Genomic DNA, 26,278 nt, shown 5'->3' with positions numbered 1-26,278 from the left:
CACTGGGGGCCGAAGGAGGCGGGGAAAAGGGCCCGGAAGGGGGCAGTTCCGGCTCCGAGGGGGCGGGTCGAGGGCGGGGAGGAGAGGGGGCGGTGCCGGAGGTCGCTTCCAGAAGCCTGGGGAGGGAGTGAGAGGAGAACGGGTGGTGTGCGCAGGTGAGCAGTCGCGGGGCCGACGGCGGGAGGCCGGCCGGGGGCCGAGGGGGGTTCGAGGGCGAGCTGGGGGCCCTCTGAGCCGGACGTGGCTCTGCAGGCCGGGCCATGAGGGGCGACGGCAGAAGCGGCCCGGTGCCCGGGCTGAGAGGGGGAGGGGTCTGGGGGCGGATCCGGCCTGGCCCGTCCCGGGCAGCTTAGACCCCGACCCCGGAAACGGGCGCTCGGACGCCGCCGGCTCTACGGGGAGGGCTGCAGCCCCTCTCGAGCATCCCTGCCCCCCCCACGCCCACCCCCTGTATTGGCCGGTGCCCATAGTCAGCAAGTTATTCGTCGCCCGCCTCATTCAGGTATTGTTTTCCGGAGCTTCAGCTTCGCGCTACTGTCTAGAGACTTGCAGTTTCCAAAGCTCTTCATTCATCCTGCGTGTGCTGCGCCAGCGACCAAGACACTTGAGCTTTCTAGGCACTTGTGGGCAGAACTGCTCTCTCTGATCGATACCAGAACCTTCCGACCCCGCGGAAACCTGGGCAAAGTACTTGTGCGGTTCTGGGAATCTGCGCAGCCGTGTTTCTGCCTTTTAGGAGGCAACTCCTGCAGAGGCGGAGCCGGCTCTTAACTTGGTCCACCCCCGAGGAGGCCTGCGTACGTGTGTTCCGTGGCCCGGAAGCCAAGGGTCCTGGGTTAGAATCCCGCCCCTGGCGCTCATTAGCCGAACCCCTCGAAGCGGCCGCTGTCCTCTCGGAGTCTTCGCCAACTGTGAGCACGTTAGTAATATCTTATCTCCAAATATTGTTAGGAAACTTAAACGATATCCGTAGGGGACCAGCGGAGTCCCGATACATCCAGTTTAATCAAGAATAGTGAATTAAACCCACCTTTCGCTTTACCAGTTGGACTCCTGTCTTTCTTGGTTATTCCGGGGGAGCAAAGGAAATACCCTTTTAAAACTCAAGCAGACTGGGTGTTTGTCTTGTAACCTGTCAGAGGAAACAGACTGTGATAAGCTTACTGGAAAGTCTTGTGGAGTTTGTCACTAAGCAGTTCTAGTATTCGGACTGTAGCAAGTTTAATTAACGTTGTAAATTTTATTAGCCGTCCGGTTTTGCTTAAATTATTTGGTATTTCTACCAAATAATTGAGTCTGTCACCTCATCAGAAGAGAGCTTAAAAGTGGGGATGTTCGCCTCAAGGCCCCGTTCAGTAAGATTTAGTAAATGATTTTAAATTTGCCAACACTTTGTTGATTTATCCTATCTGTGGGTAAAAAGGTTCATGGTTAGTTAATAAATGAAACTGTCGAAAGAAAAAAAAAAATAGTGAATTAAGGCGACCGGGTTAAGAAGATTTTGTTTGTATGCTGATAACTTTCACCAGTGCCTTAGAAATACTAACGCAGCCCACAAGTGTTGGCAGGTGGAGAAAGCTCTGGTTCTCCTTTCCACAGTCACCTTTTCATTTTGGAACCAGGGTGCTTTCCACTGTATGTAGGTGCTGGGATTGTTACTTTTTTTTTTTTTTTTAATTTATTTATTTTTTGGCTGTGTTGGGTCTTCGTTTCTGTGCGTGGGCTTTCACTAATTGCGGCGAGTGGGGGCCACTCTTCATCGCGGTGCGCGGGCTTCTCACTATCGCGGCCTCTCTTGTTGCGGAGCACAGGCTCCAGACGCGCAGGCTCAGTTGTTGTGGCTCACGGGCCTAGTCGCTCCGTGGCATGTGGGATCTTCCCAGACCAGGGCTCGAACCCGTGTCCCCTGAATTGGCAGGCAGATTCTCAACCACTGCGCCACCAGGGAAGCCCCTACCCCTCATTCTTTGTAGACTTGTCCCAAGCATTCTTGGTAACTTCAGTTCCCTTGCTCTTCATTCATGTTTAAATGTTTGTTAAGGGTCCTTTGAATGAAAGTCTCCACAATTGGAGATGTGAAAAAGGTAAAGAGGAATTCAAGGAGCTTATGTTCTGTAGTGAAGGGGTCACTCCTTTATTCAGTAAATATTTACTGTTTGCCTGCTATGTGCCAGGGATTGTTCTAGGTACTGGGGATACAGCAGTGACCAGATTAAGTCCCTGCCCTCATGGAGTGCTTACATTTTATTGAAGGGAGGGGAAACAAACAATAATCAAACACGTCATATGCCATGTGGTGATAAGTGCTGTAGAAAAAAAATAAAGTAATGTAAAGGGAATGGAGAGCAGAGAGATTTGCCACTTTTATGTAGGGGGTAGAGGAAGGCCTCTCTTGTTTAATAGGTGACATTTTAGCAGAGACTTAGGGGAAGCTGGGGAGCAAGGCAAGTGAATACCTGCAGGAGTTTTCCAGGCAGGGGGAACAGCAGAATGCAAGAGCATGCTTAGCGAGTTCAAGGAAGGTCACGAGGGAGTGAAGGAAAGAGGAGAAGCTGGGGTTTTGCGGGGGGAGGGGTCATATAGGGCCTTGTAGACTTTGCCTTTTTATTCAGTCGGTGAATGGGTTTGAGGAAAGCAGTGCCATAATCTGGCCAAAATTTTTGCAGAATCATGCTAACTGCTGTGTTGAGAATAGACTTTTGTGGAGGTGAGAGGACCAAAGGTGAAAAAGCAAGCCCAGTTAGAAAGATACTGCAGTAATACAGGCAGAGATGACAGTGGCTTCGACTAGAGTGATAGAAGTGAAGATGGGAAAAAGCCGTAGGATTCTGGATATATTTGGAAGATAATAAGCCATGTTTATGAATAATTATAATGCTTACCATAAAAGGAGTGTAAACAAAATGGTATGAAACTGGGATCCAGTCTGGCAGGGAATTGGACTAGACCTTGGGAGGTTTGAACCAGACTTTTGATGAATGAGTACAGTTGACTTTTTTTCAAGTTGAAATGTTAAGTAAGTGATTTCTTTTGGAATATAGAATTACATCCAGACTGTCCATAGAATGTGCGAAATTTCAAATATCAGAAAAGGGAAATAAAAATTAGAAGATTTTGTAAAAACAAACATGCTCCTTTCACAGTCTTAAGTGTGTTGCCGGATATGTTTTATGCTTTCTAGGAGAAATTCAGCATAAATTGTTAAGGTTTGGGATCTGTCATTATTATACCTCAGCTCAAATAGGGTACAGAGTTATCCTAACAGCGTTCTGGGTTTTATCAAAGACAAAGTACTATCACAAAATGTTAACAGCTAACATTAATTAAGGGAGCACGATGAAGGTAATTACCAACCAAACATTGTCAACTTCTGAAAAATTCTAGGAAAGGATTTGAAATGACAGGTTAGAGGCTATATACCAGAGGCTGAATGGGTCATGTCAAAAAATCATCCATGAAAGAAATCCATGTTAACATGTGAAATAAAAGAAAAGCTGAGACGTTGTCCTTTTAAGACTTGAGCCTGAGGTAACAGGAATAAGATAGTAGTGTTCCTGCATCGCGTGCTTCTCAGAGCCGTGAAAGGCCGCAGCTGCAGCCACTGCACGTACTGTGAAGAGCACGGAACTTGGAGTCAAAGGGCTTAGGTCAGAGGTTAGTCTTTCTTCTTTAAAGATATTTAAATACTCTATTTTTAACAATTAACAGATAATATTTCTTGAGCTTATTGCGTGTCCAGCACCATGCTAAGAGTTTTCCGTATATTCACTCATTTAGTTCTCTCGGGATCCCTTTAAGGTAGATGCTTTTGTTGGCTTCATTTTAGAGAGGCAGAATGTGTGACTAGAGGGATTAAGATATCTTGCCCCAAGTCGCAGATTAAGTGGCAGAGCTGAGGTCCTAGCCCCAATCAGTCTGTTCAAAAGAGCCCTTTAACCATCACACCATATGGCCACTTCTTGTTCATGTTGAGAGGATTTACCAGACTGCGATGTATGATACAAATAAAAGTACAATTGACCCTTGAACAACGCTGAGGTTAAGGACGCCAACCCCCCCAAAACTGAAAATCCACGTGTAACTTATAGTCAGCCCTGCATATACGCAGTTCCACATCTGCCAATTCAATCAACATGGATAGTGTAATACTGTAGTATTTACTATTGAAAAAAATCTATGCATAAGTGGACCTGTGCAGTTCAAACCTGTGTTGTTCAAGGGTCAGCTGTAATCATCAAGATATTACATTCGGGGCTTCCCTGGTGGCGCAGTGGTTGAGAATCTGCCTGCCAATGCAGGGGACACGGGTTCGAGCCCTGGTCTGGGAAGATCCCACGTGCCGCAGAGCAGCTGGGCCCGTGAGCCACAATTACTGAGCCTGCGCATCTGGAGCCTGTGCTCCCCAACAGGAGAGGCCGCGATAGTGAGAGGCCCGCGCACCGCGATGAAGAGTGGCCCCTGCTTGCTGCAACTGGAGAAAGCTCTCGCACAGAAACGAAGACCCAACACAGCCATAAATAAATAAATAAATAAATAAAAATTTAAAAAAATAAGATATTACATTCTAGCCCTCAGCTGACTGTTGTAATAGCAACTGAAAAATCGAACTTTCTTTCAAAATGTAAATTTGACATCTGTATACTGCTCTTGAAATCATTCTGGCTCTGTTCTTTTGCCATGCTGTAGACACGCAGACAGTCATATGTCTTTCTACGCCCGCTCTTTTGTCATCAAGGACAAATCTAGTCTTTTGCTAGCTCTTTGATGCTGTAAATTTGTGATGAAACAAAACAAAGTCTACTAAATTAAGAAGTAGAGAATAAAGAATTTAGTGAACAATATCTTGATAACTAGTTTCATGAATTCTCCCCAAACCACTAACACAGTCCAAAAATTATACCAACAGATGAAGTAAAAGTGGTTCCTAAATAATTTATGGATGATGTTATAAGGAGTCATTTGGAAACTTTTTGCAAGGTGATGCAATCTACCAGAATAACTAAAAGCACCTGTAAGGTATTCCAATTTTTGAAGGTGCTGGCAACAGAATATTGCTCAGAGTCTGGTAGAGAGCCAATTTAGAGTTTAAATGGAAAACAAAGAGGTTTTCTATTTCATATCTCTTTAGATATTGATTTGTTTTATGTTGGTTAGAATGTACCTTATAGTAAATATAATACCAAATCCTCTATATAATCTAGTGGGTTATATAGAAACAAAAAACTAATTCCTGGAGTTATTTTGGTTTTGGTTCTTAAGCATTCAGTTTTTTAGTCTTAGAATCTCATTTACAATTTCTGGTTTCAAAGGAAAGGTTGTTTACAGGGTTGTAGGGTTCTTGCCTATTTTTTTACAGTTTAAAAGACTTCTCCAGGAGTACCCTTGTAGTTGCCAGATGGGATTCTGCCTGATTCATGAACTGCCTAATAAAGCCAATTAAATCTTAAAAAAAAAAAAAAGACTTCTCAAATGAACTTTATATATTTCTTCACCATCACCTTCCTCTTTAATCAGCTGAAGCACAATACAATTCTGGTGGCTTGATTTGTTTTTTTGTTTTGTTTTTTATAAATTTATTTATTTATTTGTTTGTTTTTATTTTTGGCTGCTTTGGGTCTTCCTTGCTGTGCGTGGGCTTTCTCTAGTTGTGAGCGGGGGCTACTCTTCGTTGCGGTGCGTGGGCTCCTCATTGTCGTGGCTTCTCTTGTTGCGGAGCACAGGCTCTAGGCACGCAGGCTTCAGTAGCTGTGGTGCGTGGGCTCAGTAGTTGTGGCTTGTGGGCTCTAGAGCGCAGGCTCAGTAGTTGTGGCACATGGGCTTAGTTGCTCCGCGGCATGCGGGATCTTCCCGGGCCAGGGCTTGAACCCATGTCCCCTGCATTGGCAGGCAGATTCTTAACCACTGCGCCACCAGGGAAGCCCATTGATTTGTTATTACTAGGTTGTGTATGTGTGTCTTTGTTGAAAGTGGGGTGCAGAGTAATTTTATAAATCAGTGTATAAATGGAAAGATAGGCCATTTTTATTTGAATTACAAATAACGTATGTTTGTAATGCTGCAAATGATTCTGATTTAAAATTTTTAATTTCAAAATAAGCATCTCAGAGCTATTGAAAACATTAAACGTTATGTGTTACAGAAAATAAAGTTTAAACTAGCTTTAGCTTTGCCTGAATTCTAAATGTTGCGAATTAATCAACTTTATTCATCTTTACTTTCAAAACAGTAGTTTGAAATACAGATAAATTCAAAGCTCTCACTTCATTTGAAACTGAAGCTGCCAGTTACTTTAACTATCTTAGGACTTCCCTGGTGGCACAGTGGTTAAGAATCTGCCTGCCAGTGCAGGGGACACGGGTTTGATCCCTAGTCTGGGATGATTCCACATGCCGAGGAGTGACTAAGCCTGTGCGCCACAACTACTGAGCCTGCACTGTAGAGCCCACGAACCACAACTGCTGAGCCTGCGTGCCACAACTACTGAAGCCCATGCACCCTAGAGCCCACGTGCCGCAACTACTGAGCCCACGCCCCACAACTACTGAAGCCCGCGTGCCTAGAGCCCATGCTCCACAACAAGAGAAGCCACTGCAACAAGAAGCCCGCACACTGCAACAAAGAGTAGCCCCTGCTCGCCACAACTAGAGAAGGCCCGCGCGCAGCAACGAAGACCCAACGCAGCCAAAAAAAAAAAAACAAAACTAAGTAGTCTGGCTTCTCTAAGAAGAAAAATGTTTCTGCTTCCTACACCTCATACTTTCTAATACATCACATTTTTTAAAGTTTTTTGTCTTATTACAAACATAATACATTTTTCTGCCATAGAAAATTAGAATATAAAAAATTAAGAAATAGAGAATGAAGGACTGAGTAATCAATATCTTGATAACCAGTTTCATGAATCCTCCAAAAACACTAACGCAGCCCCCAAATTATACCAACAGAAGTAAGAGCTATCAATAATTACCTTAACTTTTAATAAAGAGCATTATTGTAACTGAAGTGGGAAGAGCTATAAAGACTTAGAGAAGGTCCAACCCAGTACTAACATTCCACTCTTCCACCAGCTCCAACCTCTGCCTATTAAGTTTATACCCCCAGACCCAGTGCCTGGAATTTTCAGCTTTTTTAGTTAATTCCTTGAGTTAAAGCAGTCCTTCTCTTACTTATTTTTCACTCATATATTTCGGTCAGAGGCAAAGGAAACTCTAGGGGTGGGGAAACATAACCTAAAGAGGACATGGCTTGAGGCTGCCATTTGCTTTAAAATTGTACGTAATTTTGCATCATACCTCATAATATTGTTACTCTAGCAGTGATGTGTATTTTCCAGGAGTGTCTATCATGTTTATCCTGTAGCTTTGTATGCCCCATGTCACAGAGCTGAGTACTACAGCTTGAGAAGCAGAAAGTTAGTATTTTTCCTTTGGTTTATTCGCTCAGAAAGTATTCAGTGAAGACGTGCTTTATGCCAGACACTGTGCTGGTGATATGGACACCACAGACCTTCATTTGCAGTGAGGTATGATAAGTACAGAAGTATCAAAACAAATTCTAAGGAAGGAGGATATAGTGATTAACTCTACCTTGAGATCAGATACAGAATCCTGAAACAGATGTGTCCGAACTGAATTTGGAAGGATTAAAAGTCTGAAAGTAGTGTCAAAATATAATTTTTTAAGTTAAAAACGTGAGTCTTATACAAACATATAGTAAGCATGTGTCAAAAATGTATTTAACTCATTAATGAAAGAACCAGCAAGATGGTGAAGTTGATTCAAAGTAATATGGAAGAGACCAAAATCAATGAAAGAAAAACTGATGAAATAAGATTCCAAAATTAGCTGAAAACTGGTTAATAAGCTTTCCACTTCTGGCTAAGATAGAGTAACAGGGACCAGATTTACCCTTCCACCTGAAACAACAAAAAAAGTGGGCAAAAATACATGAAACAATGGTTTTAAGACTTTGGACATTAGGCAGTGAAGGACAGTGATCCCTGAAAGTCAAGATGCAAACTGTTGCCCCAGATTATTGCCTGGAGAGAATTTCTAGGCATGGCCTTGGGAGGAGAAACCCAGGTAGAACTGGCAGTCTACTTGAATTGAGGATATGAAGCTAGGATTCCAGGAAGGCCAAGGCAGCTAGGACAGACTGCTAGAAGGTAGAGAGCTTCTTAGAGCCATGGATATATATACAGAGGATCCCCCTCCAGTCTGCAGCTGAATACTGATCAACACATAGTTGTGAGGAAACTCCGCAGGGCTGGGGAAGAGACTACCCAAAAGAATTAAAGGAATTTTCAGAGCTCAAACAGGACCAGTGATAGTTCCAGTTCCTCTCACCCAGAATGAAAAATCTCATAATTCATAGGCCATCCGGTAGAGTGCTCAGAAAGGTTTTGCCTCTGTAGGTGGGAAAAAACTTAACCAGAGACTAAATCAGTTTTGATACTGCCTTAAAAAGCCTAAAAGTAAGACCTGAAAGGATCAAGCTTTTCCCAGATAACTACATCCCAGGACAATACTCAATAATATTTATAGGAATATAAAAATATCAAGCACCATGCAGGGTAAAATCCACGTAGTCTGGCATCCAATCAAAAAATATTAGGCATGCAAAGAAGCAGTATGCAACCCATAACGATTAGAAAAATCTATCAATTGAAACTAACCCAGAAATAACAGTGACATTAAAACATTTATTATAATTATTCCATATGTTCAAAAAAAATTAGAGAAAAGATTGAGCAAGTGAAGTAGAGACATGAAAAATATGTTTTTTAAAAAAGAACCCAAGTAAAAAAAAAGAACCCTAGTATAAGAGATTAGATACAGCAAAGAAAAGATTAGAAAAGAACTTTAAATAGCAATAGAAACTATTCAAAGTGAAACACAAAGAGGGAAAGAGTGAAAAAATGGGCATAGCAGTAGGACAACTTCACTTGGACTAATATTCATGAAATTGGACTCCCCAAAGGGAGGAGAGACAAATAAATGTTAGAAGAAATAATGGCCAAAATTTTTCCAAATTTGCTAAAATCTATGAACCCACAGATGCAAGAGGCTCAGTGAACCCCAAGCAAAAGAAACATGAAGAAAAACTACACCAAGAGGAACAAAGATAACAATGACATCAGACTTCTCATGGGAAACAGTGCGAATAAGATGATGGTAGAGAAACATCTTTGATTTTTTTCTTGAAGGAAACATTTTTTCTTGAAAGAAAAAAAGTCAGCCTAGGATTCTATACCCAGCAAAAATATCTTTTAAAAATGAAAGTGGGGCTTCTCTGATGGTGCAGTGGTTAAGAATCTGCCTGCCAATGCAGGGGACACGGGTTCGAGCCCTGGTGCAGGAAGATCCCACATGCCGCGGAGCAGCTAAGCCCACGTGCCACAACTGCTGAGCCTGCACTCTAGAGCCCACGAGCCACAACTTCTGAGCCTGCGTGCTACAACTACTGAAGCCCATGCGCCTAGAGCCTGTGCTCTGCAACAAGAGAAGCCACTGCAACGAGAAGCCCGTGCACTGCAATGAAGAGTAGCCCCTGCTCGCCGCCACTAGAGAAAGCCTGCGCACAGCAACGAAGACCCAGTGCAGCCAAAAATAAATAAATAAAATAAGTTTATAAAAAAAAAAAAATGAAAGTGATAGGAAGACTTGTTCAGACATAGAAAAGCTGAAAGAATTCATCAACAGCAGACCTACACTACAGGAAATGTTTAAGGAAATCATCAGGCAGAAGAAAAATAATACAGATCATAGATGCGGATGTAGATCAACACAAAGAAATGAGGAGCATCAAAAATAGTTACCATATGGTTAAATATAAAATGCATTTTTCTTATTACCTAACTCTTTGAAAAGTAACTGGCTATTTAAAGCAAAAATAATGGGAATTCCCTGGTGGCCTAGTGGTTACGATTCCGGGCTTTCACTGCTGTGGCCTGGGTTCAATCCCTGGTCAGGGAACTGAGATCCTGCAAGCCATGATGTGTGGCCGAAAAACAAACAAACAAAAAAACACTTAAAAACAATAATAAAGCCAAAATAACATGTATTATGAAGTTTCTAACATATGTAGAAGTAAAATGTATGACAAAAATAGCACAAAGACTGTATAATATACTCTTGTAAGGTTCTTATATTATGCATGAAGTGGTATAAGAACACTTGAAGGTGTGATAAATTAAAGGTGTATATTATAAACTCTAAAGCAACCACCAAAAACATTCAACAAAGAGTCAATAAGCCACCAAAGGATGTACAAAAGAATCCTAAAAAGTGGTCAGTCCAAAAGTAGGCAGAAAAATAAGGAAAAGGGAATAAAGTACAGATGGGACAAATAGAAAACAAACAGCAAGATAGTAACCATATCAATCATAGTAATCATATCAATAATCATAATAATCATATTAAACGTAAATGGTGTAAACACTCCAATTAAAAGGTAGAGATTATCAGATTAAATGGAAAAGCAGGACCAAACTATGTACTGCCTACAAGGAACCTACTTTAAATATAAAGACATTGCTCTTCCCATTCTCAAGAGCTTAAAACAGCATATTGTATCAAAATCAAATTCTGTTGTCTAGGTATCAGCACCATGTCACATTGGGCCATTCCTATCTATTATTCTCTTAGCATTTTCCTTGTAGTAGACTACCTAGTCTAGTTTCCTTACAATTCCTGCCACACCCTGGACCTTGTTTATGCATTGTTCCCTCTGAAGAATCCTTCACAACTCTCTTCTCTGCTTATCCATAACTTTTCATCTGTGCTCATTCAAGCCCAGTTTTGACTGACCTGTTCCATGAGTCAAGCCCCATAGTAACTAACAATTATGTTGTAAATCATGGAATGTCAGAGCTCTCAAGAACAGTAAAGAATTTCCCGTTCATTCCCCCTTATTCTGTAAGTGAGAAAACCAGTGAGGTTACATGGCCAGCCCAAGTTTATAGAAGTTTAGTGGTAAGTTTGTAGTAGGACCAAGACATATTGTTTTCTCTAATTATACATTTTTTATGTTATAATTATGATGCATGTACATGGCATTAATATTCGTGTACGTATTTCATGTGCCTGTCTTATTTCCCAAATTAGGCTGTAAACTACCAGTAAACATATTTAATTAGTATTCTAATGCTTAGGAAAGTGCTGGATATATAAACTTAGATTCTAAATTGAAAAGATTAAAAAATAGAAGTAATTCATTGGTTTTTACCAATGAAACACTGACAGTTAATTTCCCTCCATAGCTTAGCTAAGATTAAAAATAGATGTTCTAACATACCTATTTCCAAATCTTGGTACTTATATAAAATAAGCTGAATTTAGTACCTTTATATCTATTGATTTTTTTCAACAATAATATAAACTCAGTTCATTATATTATCCACAAGTATTCACAAAGGTCTAGTCCTGTGCTATGTGATACAGTAGCCACTAGCTTTTTAAATTTAAATGAATGAAAATTAAATAAAATTTGAAATTCAGTTCCTCAGTCACTCTAGCGAAACTTCAGGTGCTTAGTAGCCACATGTGCCTAGTAGCTACTGTATTGGACAGCATAGATAAAGAACATTTCCATCATTGCACAGAGTTCTACTGGTCTAGAATTTCTCATACAATGATAAGTTGTTTTGCCTACAGAAAAGGAATCCAGGGATTTTTACAGGAAGCACATTGATGAGTCAACCATTCTGGTAAACTGACAGCATCGCTAATGTTTCATTAGTAATTTTAGTAGTTGTCCGTTCACCAACATGGACGTATATGTCCCCATCCGCAGTGGTGCAGGCTTCTACAGTTGGGTACACAAGATAATCCATTGAGAAGTAAGAAGAAAATAAGCTTATATTTCATATTTTACCTTCTCCTCTTTAAATTCATATTTGTGTGTTTTGATATGCTAATTGTGATATTATATGTAAATAAATATACATATGATGAGGTATCTGCTCAAAATATTTTTAGTTATTGGGATGAATAATCCAAGTGGAGAAACCACTTCTCTAGTGCCCCATTGGTAAGGCTACCCAGTTGCTCCCTGCTTTGCTTCTGTAGCTCCTTTCATCACACACTGAATTCATGTTTTTTGGCTCTATGTTCATACTCCTCAAAAGAGGATCTGATTGGATGAGCCAGTCACCATCCAGAATCGGGTAGTTGGACAGAGCTCTTGATTCAAGACAATTCATAAACCCCTTGCCAGCCTCGAAATGGTGCCTTTAATTAAAACACCCAAACCCAGTTCATTCTGCTGTATCACGGTGCTGGAGTTACAGAATACAAATCATGAAACCTATGACTAAGGAACCTTTCCAAAGAAGGCAGTGAGCTTGACAAGTACACTGGACCTTCTTTTAAAAGTAAATTATGACTGTTCCAAAAAGGAAAGTCAGAAAATGAAGTCTCTTTGACTACCTTTATACTCCTTTCCCTGCTGATAGGATATGGACACTGGTAGACAGAATAATGACCCCCCCCCACAAAGATGTCCATGTCCTAATCCCCAGAAACTGTGAATATATTATCAGTACCTTATATGGCAAAAGGAACATTGCAGGTTTGTTCAAGTTAAGGACCTTGGATGGGGAAATTATCCTGGAATGTTCAAGTGGGCCCAGTATAATCAATCACAAAGGTCCTTATAAAAGGGAGCACAGGTGCCAAGAGTCAGAAAAAGGAGATAATGTGACCACAGAACCAGAGACTGGAGTGATGTGCTTTGAAGGTGGAGGAAGCAGGGACCATGAGCCAAAGAATGCGGGAGACTTCTAGAAGCTAGAGAGGCAAGGAAACAGATTCTCCCCTGAAGCCTCCAAAAGGAATGCAGCCTTGCTGACACCTTGATTTTAGATTTCTCACGTCCAGAATTGTAAGAAAATTAATTCATGTTGTTTAAGCCACTAAGTTTGTGGTAATTTGTTACAGCAGCAATAGGAAGTTAATACACATGTTGATACTCATATTCTACAAAGCTTTTATTAAGCACTTTCCACACTGACAGGCACAAAAATATCATCATGGTTCCATTTTTTTTAAACCTCTTCTATAAAGCTGTTGAAGAGCTAGATTAATGAGTGCTTTTTATTTTGGGTAGACTGCTAATTCAGTATGCTTTCAGTTGCCAGTAAAATAATGAATTTATTGGCTGCAGGAACTGAAAAGTGCAAAGGTTGGGCAGCTGTCAGGGCTCGGGCTTCATTTCTCTGTGAATCTCTTGGTTCTGTTCTTTTCCCATTGTCAGCATCATCCTTGAGTTTCCCTCATCTTGGGATGGCTACCAGGAACAGCCGGGGCTGTGTGCTGTAAACTATTCTGCATTGAAGTGACTAGAAAAGGGACTTCCCTGGTGGTCCAGTGGTAAAGAATCCGCCTTCCAGTGCTGGGGACATGGGTTTGATCCTTGGTCAGGGAACTGAGATCTCACATGCCACGGGGCAACTAAGCCCGCATGCCACAACTACTGAGCTTGCGTGCCTCAATGAGAGAGCCCGTGTGCCGTAAACTACAGAGTGCACGCACTCAGGACCCCGTGCACCACAACTACAGAACCCATGCGCCCTGGAGCCTGCGCGCCACAACTAGAGAGAGAAAACCCGCATGCCACAACTAGAGAGAAGCCCGTGCTGCAACAGAAGATCCCGCATGCCTCAAGGAAGACCACGGGTGCTGCAACTAAAACCTGACGCAGCAAAAAAAAAAAAAATAAAGAAAATAAATAAATATTTTTTAAAAATAAAGTGACTAGGAAGAATTTGGTGTATTGATAAGTTCAGGACAGCCTTCAACTGGGATTAGGGTCAATCTCATGCAAATTGCTTGGTTACTTTCCTCAGTAGGGGAAGGGGGGACTTCCCCGGCAGTCCAGTGGTTAAGACTCTGCCTTCCAATGCAGGAGGCGTGGGTTCAATCCCTGGTTGGGGAACTAAGATCCCACATGCCGTGGGGTGTGGCCAAAAACTTAAAAAAAAAAAAAATAGGGGAAGGGGAGGTATTATGATTCCTCTTGGAAAATCTGGGTGCTGTTAGGAAGGGGAAAGGATATTGATGAGTAATCAAGAGCTTGTCATAACCAACAAAAGATAACTGTAATAATACCTTAAAATAATGATCGCTTAAAATGTGAACTTGAATAATGCTTCAGTTCTAAAATCTATCAATTCTTATGTATCGTCAGAGGTTCTGGATGTGTCTGCTATTTAATGCATCATTCAGAAGCATTTCAGAGAAAAATCTCCTGAAAGTTCACAGTCTCAGGAAAGGTGTCTTTCTCTTTTTTTGCCCCTTGGTGCTAACTACTACGCACAGTGTGATGACCTGCTTTACTGACCCGTGAGGATTTCTTACATTCTAGTATCGGATTCTTTGGCTTATCATATCACTGTGGTCCTAGTTGCAATGAATTAGGCTCTTTCTTTAAAAGCTTGACTCTTGTCAAGCTTTCTCATATAAACGTCTTTTTCATGTAACAGTTATTATTTCTGTCATCTGTAGTTAAGGTACTTGATTACTTGAGGAAAATAAAGATGTTTGGCATTCAGGATGTTAAGAGATTTATGGTACACAGCCACATTTCAAAATCTTCAAAACTGACTTTGTAAAAAAATAAAGTGGTCTCGTTTCTCATACATAAAACAAAGTGTAATATTAAGGAATATAATGATTATTTCTAGAGAAGGTAGAAATTTTTAGAAAATCAAATATTTTCACTTTCAAATATACTAAGTCAACATTAGATTTCAGTTACCTGACAAATTCCTCCAGCAATAATTGATAAATTTATAATTAACTTGTATTGTTAGTAGTGAGCGACTAATCCTGTAAAGTGCTGTGGGAGACAAGATAAAGGACCCTTAAAACGTATCATTAGTTGAAATAGGATTGGAGGATTATATTATTTGTGCCAGTTTGCTGTGTAGTTTTTTGAAAGAGCTTTACATAGTTTATCATAAATTGCCTTCAGCAAATAGTTTTGACTTTTATAATGTGCAAATGACTTGCAGCTATAGGAACTCTAGCCCCTTAAGATTTTTGCTAATAATTCAGATCATTGGCGATACAGTAGAATCACCCAGAAACTCTGAAAAAATACCCAGAAAAATCTCCCAGAGGTTTTGATTCAGTTTCTCAGATGGGGTTTGTGGCCACGATTGAGAACCACTAATTTAAAGGATTTTGAACATCACACAGATAGGGCACAAGTTGGTAACTTTAGAAAAAGGGATGAAATTTGTAAGGTAATAGACAAACAGTACACATAAATGTTTATAATGAGTTGAACAGTCGTCCTACATTTAGGACAGTGGATGCTTAATCCATATCAGAGAAATGAAATCTTAATTTACTTTTAAAGCCTACAGGTAAAAAGAAAGTATATCTTATTCTGAAAAGCTGTTTTTACATTCCAAAGCAATCTCACATTTATTAACTTTTCTCATCCATACATTTCGAATTTTTAACAATACTCAACTGCTCCCCCAGTCACAGAAGAGAAGCAAGAACTACATAGCAGACTGGCAGTAATATTGAATCAAGTTAGCACGAGAAATAATATTTTTCAAAGTATAATATGTGAGCCAGTTCAAGTAAATAGTAAAAAGAGTTATTCAGTAAGTGGTGTTGGGACAATAGGCTATCCACTTGGAAAGTAAAGCTACACAGAATAAATTCCAGACGGATCAAAGAGTTAAAAATAGAGATAGAGAATGAGAATTCAAAAGATAATTTAGAGCATTTTAAAATGTAATCGTGGAATGGGGAAGATTGCTTCTTAGGCAAAACCCCAAATCGAGAAGTCATAAAAGGAACTATTGAGGGTGTACCTTAGTAGGTAAAGACTTAAACTTTGATTTTAGACAACCTTAGTTCATTTTTATTTCTGTTTTTTTTTTAATAGCTGTATGACCTTGGAACTAAAAATATCCTATAAGTACCCAAAGGTTGTTTAATCAAGGATATACATATTCAAACAATGAGACATCATTCTTTTCCTCTCAAGTTGGCAAATGTTAAAAAGGGTTGGAAAGGGTGTGGTGAAAAAGAGCACAGTCCTTTATATTCTGTTGGTGGAGTATCAGTCAGTACAGCCTTTTTTGAAGGGTGAATCAGCAGTATCTATTAAAAGTTAAAATGAGTATATACTTTGACTCAGCAATTCCAGTTCTAAATATCTATCCTAGAAAAATAATAATACATTTAAAAAGAAGTAGGTACTAGGATTTTTACATTGGCATTGTTTGAAATAGCTAAAAACTGATATTCTGAATTCGTACCAATATGGGGATTAACCTTTTGGGGAGAAGTGGAGAACAGAGTTGTGTTTTGTTTTTTGTTTAATCTATAGGTGTCTGTAATTTTGCTGTGAAAAACTACTGAAAATGGTTTTAGGCAATATTTTCCCTAAAAGTTGTTAACTCAGTAATGTTTTCCAATAAGTAGCAGTTGTAAGGCATAACTGCTTTTAATCAAACATTAGTATGTGGAGTGTCTTTCTATAAGCCAGTTTTATATCCAGATTTTTGCAGAATGGAAACAGACTGTAATCCCATGGAGCTGAGCAGTGTGTCAGCATTTGAAGAAGATGCAGAGCTTAATGGCTTTGAAGGAACTGATATGAAAGACATGAGGCTGGAAGCTGAAGCAGTTGTAAATGATGTTCTCTTTGCTGTTAACACCATGTTTGTCTCAAAAACCCTGCGCTGTGCAGACGATGTGGCCTATATCAATGTGGAAACAAGAGAAAGGAATAGATACTGCCTGGAGCTCACTGAAGCCGGGCTCAGGGTAAGTCATTTTCTCTTTAGGAAAAAAAAAAAAATTACATCTTTACCACTTAATCAAAAAGGGTCTGGAGTCAGGGAGTGGGAAAGAGTGTTAGATGAGAACTTGACACTCAGTAGCTTCTAAGTTTTTTTAAGGAAAGCTTTTTTCCCTAGGAATTTTTATTAATACTAAAGTCTTTCAGCCAACATGGGAAAATTGGATTTTTTGAAAAAGAAAAAACAGATTTGATTTGCAGAGTATTTTGTTGTAACCATCACCCCCCAGATTAACTTATTTCTTATCTCTAGCTAAATATGTTTACCAGAATTATGCATTCTCTGCATTGGATGAGTTTTGCAGTCATTGTGTTGAATATTTTCCCACCTCTTATAAATGTCTCTTCTATTGAAACAACATACTTGAGGGAATTCCCTGGAGGTCCAGTGGTTAGAACTCCGCACTTTCACTGCCAAGGGCCCAGGTTCAACCCCTGGTCGGGGAATTAAGATCCCGCAGGCCGTGCAGCACAGCCAAAATAAATAAATAACCTTCTATCTTGGTCAAAAATATCTGACTTTTCTGTTTCTATATCTGTTAAGGATCGTTCTCCCAAAGATATGCAGTATCATAAAGTAGAGCATATGGTTTAAGCAAGTAAAAATGTCATGTGATACATTAAACAAGCACATGAACATCTCTTTATTTCACTAGATTCAATTTACCTAAGATGTATGTGAATCGTGTGTTCTGTGTATCCCTTGATAGAGGATCACTTACATTGAAGCCGATTGCAAGGCCAGCATCGTCACTACCCTTAGTTCCCCAACAGCTGAGCCTTGGCTTTGGGAGTAGTCCCGGAATTAACTAATCTTCGTGCTCCCCTTCCTAAATTTGTACCAAAAACTTGTCATCTTTAGAAGTGGATCTTAAATAGAAATAGGCAAGTCGAAAGTAGAGATAAATGACCCCAGGTAAATTACTTCTGTCTGACACTGTTTAATTCCGGTGAGGTAGGAAAGGTTCTAATGAGAGTCAGAAGTCTTACAGGTGAATTTGAGTGACCTTGGGTGAGTCAGTCAACCTGAGTCCCTACTTCTTTATAAGTTGGAGATTTAAAAAAAAAAAAAATTGAAAAGGATTTGGGGGATGGTTATGTGAATGAAGTTTGCAGAAAGATCTGGATCAGTTATAAAACCTGGCATGTAAGTACTCAAATATTTATTTTTTCAGTCTGATTCAGTTGACATTTATTGAGTAACTATCCTGTGTCAGGAATTAGAAATCAAACCATGCGAATAAGACATGATCCCTGTCCCCAGGTAGACCACAGGCTAGCGGTGATAAGAGAGGGGCAAACACAATTGTAATATGTTGTAGAAAGTGCTGGGACAGAGCATGGTCCCGAAGTGGTGCAATAACAACAACTCTGCTTCTGTTTCTAGCATAAACTTGCATCTCCTATGGCTTGAATAGATGTCATAAAATGTGGGGTTCATATGCGGAATTCACAAGCTTCAATGAAGTCAGCAAAACCTAAGTTGATTTTGCCCTACACTGTGCTGGTGAACCATGATATAGGTCTTATAATCTTGTTGGAGAAAAAAGCTTTAGCTGTGTTTAAGGGGAAAAAACACACAGAGAAGCACACAGAATAACATTCCCTTTTATCTCACAGAGTTGAGCAGATAAGTAATGTATTAGTAATGAAAGTGGCATTTCAGATAACTAATTATAAAGCAGAATTAAAACTATAAATAAATTTTAGAATTCTTTATACAAAGTCCAAACACATAAATTATGATAAAAATATGGACTAATAATACCATAGTAATAATAAATGTAATTATTTATTATAGTACCTTTATAAAAAGACCCTCAATATATGTGGAATTAAACAGAAGCATGGGGACTTCCCTGGCAGTCCAGTGGTTAAGACTCCGTGCTTCCAATGCAGGGGGCACGGGTTCGTTCCCTGGTCGGGGAACTAAGATCCCATATGCCATGTGATGCAGCCAAAAAAAACCCAAAATAAATAGAAGTATGTTTTAGACCATGAAAATGAAATACTGTTTTTGTATAGCTTTTTAAATTCTTTCTGTATTTTACATTCCTTTAGGATCAAGAGTAGGTAAATCAGACCTTTTAAATTTTGAGAAAAAAATTATAATGAGCATTTTGCTGGTGGTGTTCCTGTACGTTATGAATTGCTTAAATATTACAGGTTGTATTAAAAATATGTGTATTCTGACTATTGATGGAGAAACACATAATGTCAGAGAATGACCCATGTAAAAACTTGGGGGTTTTTTTGCTTTCTGTACCAAGATGAAATCTGATTCTTTATTCACTACTGCATTTCTCTTGTAGGTGGTAGGTTATGCTTTCGACCAGGTGGATGATCATTTACAGACTCCCTACCATGAAACAGTCTACTCCTTGTTGGATACCCTCAGCCCTGCCTACCGGGAAGCATTTGGAAATGCACTCCTTCAAAGACTGGAAGCTTTGAAGAGGGATGGACAGTCATGACTCAGTTTTTTTCCTGTTAGAGAGGCCGCTGCTGGTACACAATGTTGACCTAAAGCTTGAAATTCTTCCAGATGGTCATAGTAGAAAATGCATCTTTGATTTTGTGTCTTTATCATTGTTTGCTTCACATTTAGGCTTTTGATTGAGAACTTTATTGACTAATGAATCGTCTTTCTTAGTTTGTGATTCATTAAGGAAATCCTGAGGCCATTGCTGTGACACCGTCATTAAGACATTCAGATTTCTTCATATAGTATCTCTGGCATTCTGAAAACCTAATCAGTATTTCATTCTCTTATTGCAGGACTTTGATGCTGCCAGCACTGTCTCTTACATAGGAAATTCTAGATTTGCACAGTAATATAGGAAATAAACTAACTTCAAACTTTGATTCAGCTTGCTAAATCAGGGGTTTGCTACTAGCTTGGACTGACTTTGTAGTAATTATTTTTGCTACTAGCCTTATTGGAAACAAATTATCAACTAGTTTCCCCTGCACAAATTTTGAAATTCACTGCTTCATGTAATCTATTTATATTATTAATATGGACTGATAAAGATGAGTTAATTCTATATTACGTAGCTAGTATTACGTGAAGAACAGGTACTGAAATAGTACTGTATTCCTGTTTGCAACAGCCAGCCAAGTAAGAGGACAAACCGTTAGCAAATGAATGCAACAATTACTTGTTTCCAAGATATTTAAGCACAGAAGCAAATACAGGAACAGGATCCATTCTTTTCCTAACAAAAAGCATCTTCAGTGTGTGTGATTTAAAAGAAAAAAGACTCTGATTTCCTAGAAAACAGTATTTTGGCCTGTGTTGATTCTTATTATGAATGTTTGTTTACATAATGTACAGTATATATTCAGAAAGTATTTTTGCTTCAACGTTTCCTTTCTATGATGTAGCGCTTTGGTATTCTCACAGCACCCCTCCTTCCCCAACAGATGTACAGTGTTCTGTCTCAGTGCTAAATCTGCAATGTCATATGAGTGCATCGTATGGGTTTGAAACCAAAGGATGAATGAAGCATTCAGAGACTTAATATTTGAAAAATGGAGACTGTATTTTATATTTTATTACAGGTACTAATATTTATAAAAATAAACTATACCATGCTGCTACATGTTTTCAAGTACATGTTGAATAATAAGGATTGGGGAGTTGTTTTTTTAATACTAGTCTAAAGCAGCAGCTATAGAAATGTTGAACTAAAATTCCACATCTGGACACACCTTCATAATTTGTCATTTGAAGACTTTTTAAAATCATTATTAAATAATAGGTACTTTTAGGCTCTGAAGATCATGTAGACCAGAGCAAGTTAAAGTTTGGTTTGGGTCACTATTCATTGTCAGAGTTTATTGGAATGCTTATATTATGTTTGGTAAATGAACATTCATCCTCAGCTTTATTTTCAGATGCTGAAGTGTTTGGGTAATGAAGTCTAACTTCAGGTTGAACTTTCTCATGCTTAATCTCAGGCTAAATGTAAAGGATATTTGTAAAGTCTGAATAAAATTCTGTTTACTAATTTTGAGTTAAGTATGAAGAAAAGTGATTGTATGTTTAAAAATTGAAAGCGTTCATTTTGTGATAAATGTTTGATTCCGAGAGATTCCGTTTCCATTTTTGAATTCTGTATTGTTCCATTTCGGTGTGAAGTGATTTGCTCTTTTTATTACTATGAAAGAGCAACAGAGAGAGAAGACATTAATAAAACTACACATATCAAAACCTCCACTAGATATTAAAACCTTCATTTTACCTAGATTTTTAAAAGAATTTAACCAGATAAATTAAGCCTTGATTTCACTTCCAAAAGAAAAGAAAAAAAGAACCTCCAAATAAGTAGCTCTTATAAGTCAGTAAGAAAAAAATGAGAATAAGGGGCAAATAATATGATCAACTGAGAAAAATATACAAATGTCCAGTAACCACTTGAAGGATGTTCAACCAGACCAGTAATTCACGAAAGGAAAATAGGCTTAGCTATGTTGAGCCATTGTACCTAATAATTTAATAGTTTCTCTTACTTAAATATAATGATATCAATAAAGATTTAGTGAGAGGCATAGTTACACTCTATTGGAAGATATATTGGTGAAACCTTTCTGGAAAATAGTGGTAATAAAGCCTTTACAAAGCTTATAACTTCTGTGCTGGTAATAGCCTAGAAATCTAGCATAGCGACATGATTCAGCAGAAGATATACAACAAGGATGTCATTTTCGCTAATGAAAAACTGAAAAGGCTCTAAAAGGTGGTTAAGTTATGCCAGATCCTCTTGATGGAAAAATATGCAGCCATTAAAATTGGAGAAAATTATACTACAGGAAAAAAGGGATTTAAAACTACATCCTGAAAAATAGTCTTCTATGTAACAGAAGGAAAAATGAAATAAAATATCCTACAATGTTAATATAGTAGTCATCACTAGGTGGTAAGATAGGTAATTTTCATTTTCTTTTTCATATTTTCTACATTAGCTTTTATGTACTAATTAGAGAAGGGAAATGCCATAGCTGTCGGTGTTCAAACCAGCTGAAGAACATCCCTTTCTAGCAAAAGCACCGATCTGTGCTCAGCTCTGCCTGCTCCCAGCATCCCTGAAGCGGCAGTATGATTATGAGGAGAATGCGCACCTCGTTTCCCACGATGATGCTCTTCCCACCGTTCCTCCAGGTCCGGCATCAGTCATTACACACCCCACACAGCTAATCAGCAGCTGCTGGGGTACTGAGCATTCACTCGCTTCTCCCATCACAACACTGCACTATTCTCTCGCCAGTGTTCAAAAACACGAAATGTGTGGTTTGATTGTTAGGGGGAACAGGGTAGGAAAACAGATTCTGATATGTGCCACGTTGACTTAAGAACTCTGCCCTCTGCCCCTTCATTCTGTGTGTGATATGTCCAGCTGAGACTTGGACAGGTTGTGGCACTTGCTCAGCAGCCCACCTGTGAGCAGGAGGGTACGGTCAGAACCCAAGTCTTCTGACTCCACCAACCATCCCCATATGTGTCAATAAAAGCATCCCCTGAACTTTGTGGTTACATGAAAGCTGATTTTGAAAGAGGAACAGGGAACTATACTCAATATCTCCTAATAACCTGTATATGTAACTGAATCACTCTGCTGTACACCTGAAACTAACACAGCATTGTAAATCAACTATACTTCAATAAAAACTAAAATATAAAAAATTTTTTTAAAGAGGAAAGGAGTAACAGGAGAAGAAAGATCCCTTAGTTGGCATAATAGAATTGATCAATATGAATCTCCTTTCCTAACCTACCAATATGACATAAAATTCTCTGGAAGCCATCCCCTTGTAACTAGCTCATTTACATGTTATCAGTAATGTAAACAAGAATGAAACAAAAATGAGTTACAGTAGCATGACCGGTTGAGTAAAAGTACTTACCTGCTTAACTGCATGTCAATAGGGTCAAACTGAAAATCTGGAAATGAGGCAACTAGTGAACTCTAGAATATTTGATCTAAGAGACCTTTTGAAAGAATGCTGAAGAGTATTTATTCCATCAAGTTTTGTACTGGTCTTACATGAGTATTTTTACATTTAAATTGACAGCACTTTCTTGTTGATATTAAAAAAAAGAATGTTGGGCTTCCCTGGTGGTGCAGTGGTTGAGAGTCTGCCTGCCAGTGCAGGGGATACGGGTTCGAGCCCTGGTCTGGGAGGATCCCACATGCCGCGGAGCAGCTGGGCCCGTGAGCCACAGCTACTGAGCCTGCGCGTCTGGAGCCTGTGCTCCGCAACAGGAGAGGCCGCGATGAGGAGTGGCCCCCGCTTGCCGCAACTAGAGAAAGCCCTCACACAGAAACGAAGACCCAGCACAGCCATAAATAAATAAATAAATTTTTAAAAAAATAAAAATGTTGCTGTGAGCAAGCTGTTTCCAAATTAAGTCTGCAAAATTTCAAAGTGTTACTTTATCAAAACAGAAGTTTCAATGAGACATATGTATAAAAGGAAATGGAGTGGGGCGTGGGGACGAAAAAAGGAATGAAAAACTCCCATTTGTAGAAGTGTGCTTTAGCGTTGCAGAAAAAAAGCAATTTCACTTTCGGAGACCACTTCAGAAGGTGCTTTCATGTATCTTGTTTAATCCTGACCGCCCTGTTAGGTTGGTGGTTTCACCCCTGTTTTACAGCCAATTTAACAGCTTGGGTAAGGTTAAAAGGTTGGCCCCAGTCTCCCACAAATGGCTGCAGAGCTGAAAGTCAAAGCTAAGTCTCCCAATTGCCTGAGTGCCCAGACAGAACCTCCAGGCTGTCTGGAGCTCCCTGGCCATCTCCAATTTCTGAGGCAATCAGTCTTTAAAAAAAAAAAAAAGGTACACAGTCAATCCATGTGTTAAATATTTACATTCAACAAGTTAATGTTTAAAGCACAAAAATATTTACTATTCTAAGATAACAGGATATATATATATATATATATAGTCCACCGTGACCTTTGTGGTTCTGTGATAAGACAAATCGAATGGCATCTTTTAATTCGTCGGTTTATCTCAGCAGCTGCGTGTCTAACCTGATTTGGAAAGGGCAAAGTCTAAATTCTATCCCTTTGTGAATGGGGGTGAATCCCCAGCACAAATGGCTGCTAGCCGCTCCCACCCCAGCCCCGGAACTGCTAAACCAGTTGAGCCCAGTGGACCAAGCAGCCACTGGCAGCACAGTGGACCACACCATGACCCCGAAACTCCATGGCAACAGCCCTTCTTTGCAGTAGAAGATTATGTCACGCCCTCCTGGTCAGACCGCCCCACAGGGGCACGTTAATTCACTCCAACATTTCAGGGGAAGCCTAGGCTTGCGGGTTTTACCTTTTCATCAGATTCATCAGTATTTTTAGTGCTCCGTGTCAGGTGGACACTGGGACGTGTTTCCGGAGTTACCGAATGAAAGAGAGGAAAGGGACGGAGGGCGCGCCCTGCCCGAGGGCCCCCGGCGTGAAGCAGGGGAGAGTGGGGCTCGCGCGGGGACGCAGGTCTGCCTGGCGCCCTGGGCAGCGAGAGCCCTCCTGGCGCGGGAAACCGGAGGCCCCGCCCCCCGCCCCGGGAACGCCCCGCCCCGCGCCCTAGCCCCAACCCCGGAGGGCCGCGGGCCCATCTCCTTGGCAACCAAAGGGACGCTTTCTCCTTAGCAACCAGCGAGGCTCCCACCATGGCTGAAGAAGAGGAAGTTGCTGCCCGGACGGAGAAAGTTATCCGGATCCAGAGGGTGTTTATAAACCTGCTGGACTCATACAGCAGCAGAAACATCGGGAAGGTGAGCGGCGGTGGGTCACAGCGGAACCCCAGCCCCCAACTCCCAGTCCCCCGCCCCCGCCCCCGAACCCAGCGAGGGCCTGCACCACCGGGCGCTATCAGGGCCTCCCCTAAGAGACCCTCCCTCGTCCTGGGCACGACCAATGCCCCCTGCTCCCCAGTCTGCACCCAGGCTAGACTAGCGCCCCACCTGGAAGCCCAGGTGTTTGGAGATCTCCGTTCCAGCCGGGGTTCCTCCCCTGTTACTAAGAGGAAACTGAGGCTTCGAGGCAGAAAGGGGCTTGCCCAAGATCACTTAGGGAGTTGGGGGCAGGACCTGGACATAGGGCCAGGTCTCCGACCTCCTAACCGGGTTCTCTTTCCATTCCCGCCATCTCGTCTGAATCAGGCAACTGACGGAAAAAGAAGTCCAAAACTAAATGCAATAACAAAGCATTAAAAAGACAGGAGTAGTATGAACTTACTTATGTCTTTCAAAAAGATAGATACAAATATAGAGAAGATAGATAGATAGATAGATAGATAGACAGACAACCTAAATATAGAAAACGTCTCAAAGGATACACAAGACACTTAACCGTTATCACCTCTGGGGGATGGGAGTCACTCATTCACGAGCTCCTACTAAAAGGCTGGCACAGTAAATAAGGCCAAAAAAGGTTTTGACCCTTGAAGACCCTGCCCCTCTGGAAGGAGACAGACAATAAATAATTACTAGAATAAACAAGATATTTCAATAGGTGATAAGTACTCTGAAGGAAAGAGAATAGAAGAGGTGGATTGGGGGTAGAGCTCAGCTGCTTTACATAGAGTTGCATGAAAGAGCTCTCTTGAAAGGTGACATTTAATCTGACATACACAAGATGAGGGTCCAGCACAAGGAAATAGTTCCCAGAGGGCACGGCAAAGGCAAAGGTTGCAGAGGACAGAGTGGTGAGACTGCAGTGAACCAGGGGCTCCAGGGCACAGCAGGCACCGTGCCCAGGACCCATGTGGCTTTGGGGCCACACAAATGTTATAATTTCTCTTAAAATTGGAAGGAAGCAAATTAAATTTTAGAGTCAAAGATAGTGTGTCGTTACAGATATACAGTCATAAAATATCATTTTTAATATACTTTTGGAGGAAAGGGCCCGTGAAAGTCAAAATGTGGCCCAGCTCAGCAACTAAACAGCGCTTCACACGTGGTTAGCAGTTTATCGATATTTATTGCATAAATTAACAAAGCAGAGTCAAGCCCAAAGGCCCAGATCTTGTGGGGCTTTGGTCAGGAATTTGGTTTAGGTTCTAAATCCATTGATAGCCATTGGAGTACTTAAAAAAGGGACGTGACATGATTGAAATTAGGAGGGAGGGAGGGAAGAGAATTTAACTTTTTATTTTATCCCCTTTTGATCTCTGATTATTTTTTACGACATAGTATTTTCACAATAAAACTTTTCGTTGGTAGAGATTTTTTCCAAAGCTTATCAGTAACAGAATTTCCAGTTATTCCTTAACAAACCAGGGCTTGACTTTCTCAAATTCCAAGTAATTGCTATTGTCTGCACTAAGCAATATGGGAGTAGAAATATAAAGCACCTAAAAAAACGTGGAAACCATGTCTCTTGTCCTTAGGCCCAGCTGGGCAATGCCACCACAGCCCCTTCTCCCCCCCCGTCTCTGGGTAGTGTG

The 26,278-nt window shown here is 40.4% G+C and overlaps 2 protein-coding genes and 1 non-coding gene across 8 annotated transcripts in view; all 3 read left to right on the top strand.

Moving 5' to 3' along the window:
• The first annotated feature begins 78 nt into the window (after nucleotides 1–78).
• Nucleotides 79–21,011, top strand: GSKIP (GSK3B interacting protein). 6 transcript variants are annotated; one of them, XM_068540902.1, is made up of 4 exons: nucleotides 79–155; nucleotides 503–911; nucleotides 16,535–16,793; nucleotides 19,140–21,011. In XM_068540902.1, the coding sequence occupies exons 3-4, from the start codon at nucleotides 16,536–16,538 to the stop codon at nucleotides 19,299–19,301; spliced, it is 420 nt and encodes a 139-aa protein (XP_068397003.1). In that variant the 5' UTR covers nucleotides 79–155; nucleotides 503–911; nucleotide 16,535; the 3' UTR covers nucleotides 19,302–21,011. The 6 variants fall into 6 exon arrangements, with proteins under 6 accessions (XP_068397003.1, XP_068396972.1, XP_068397012.1 ...); XM_068540871.1 differs by having other exon boundaries at nucleotides 16,525–16,793; XM_068540911.1 differs by having other exon boundaries at nucleotides 503–919.
• LOC137752627 (small nucleolar RNA SNORA27) lies at nucleotides 1,024–1,150 on the top strand. The gene has a single exon (XR_011071240.1). It is a non-coding gene; the product is annotated as a small nucleolar RNA SNORA27 (small nucleolar RNA).
• Nucleotides 21,012–24,500: 3,489 nt separating the features above from the next.
• Nucleotides 24,501–26,278, top strand: part of AK7 (adenylate kinase 7) — a 68,051-nt gene continuing 66,273 nt past the window's right edge. The window contains exon 1 of the mRNA XM_068541414.1: nucleotides 24,501–24,605. Coding sequence (XP_068397515.1) covers nucleotides 24,501–24,605 — 105 coding nt within the window. The remainder of the gene's footprint in view (nucleotides 24,606–26,278) is intronic.

This window comes from Eschrichtius robustus, chromosome 1 (genome assembly GCF_028021215.1).
Source record: "Eschrichtius robustus isolate mEscRob2 chromosome 1, mEscRob2.pri, whole genome shotgun sequence".
NCBI lineage: Eukaryota > Metazoa > Chordata > Mammalia > Artiodactyla > Eschrichtiidae > Eschrichtius > Eschrichtius robustus.
This window is presented reverse-complemented; position numbering and strand designations above follow the sequence as displayed.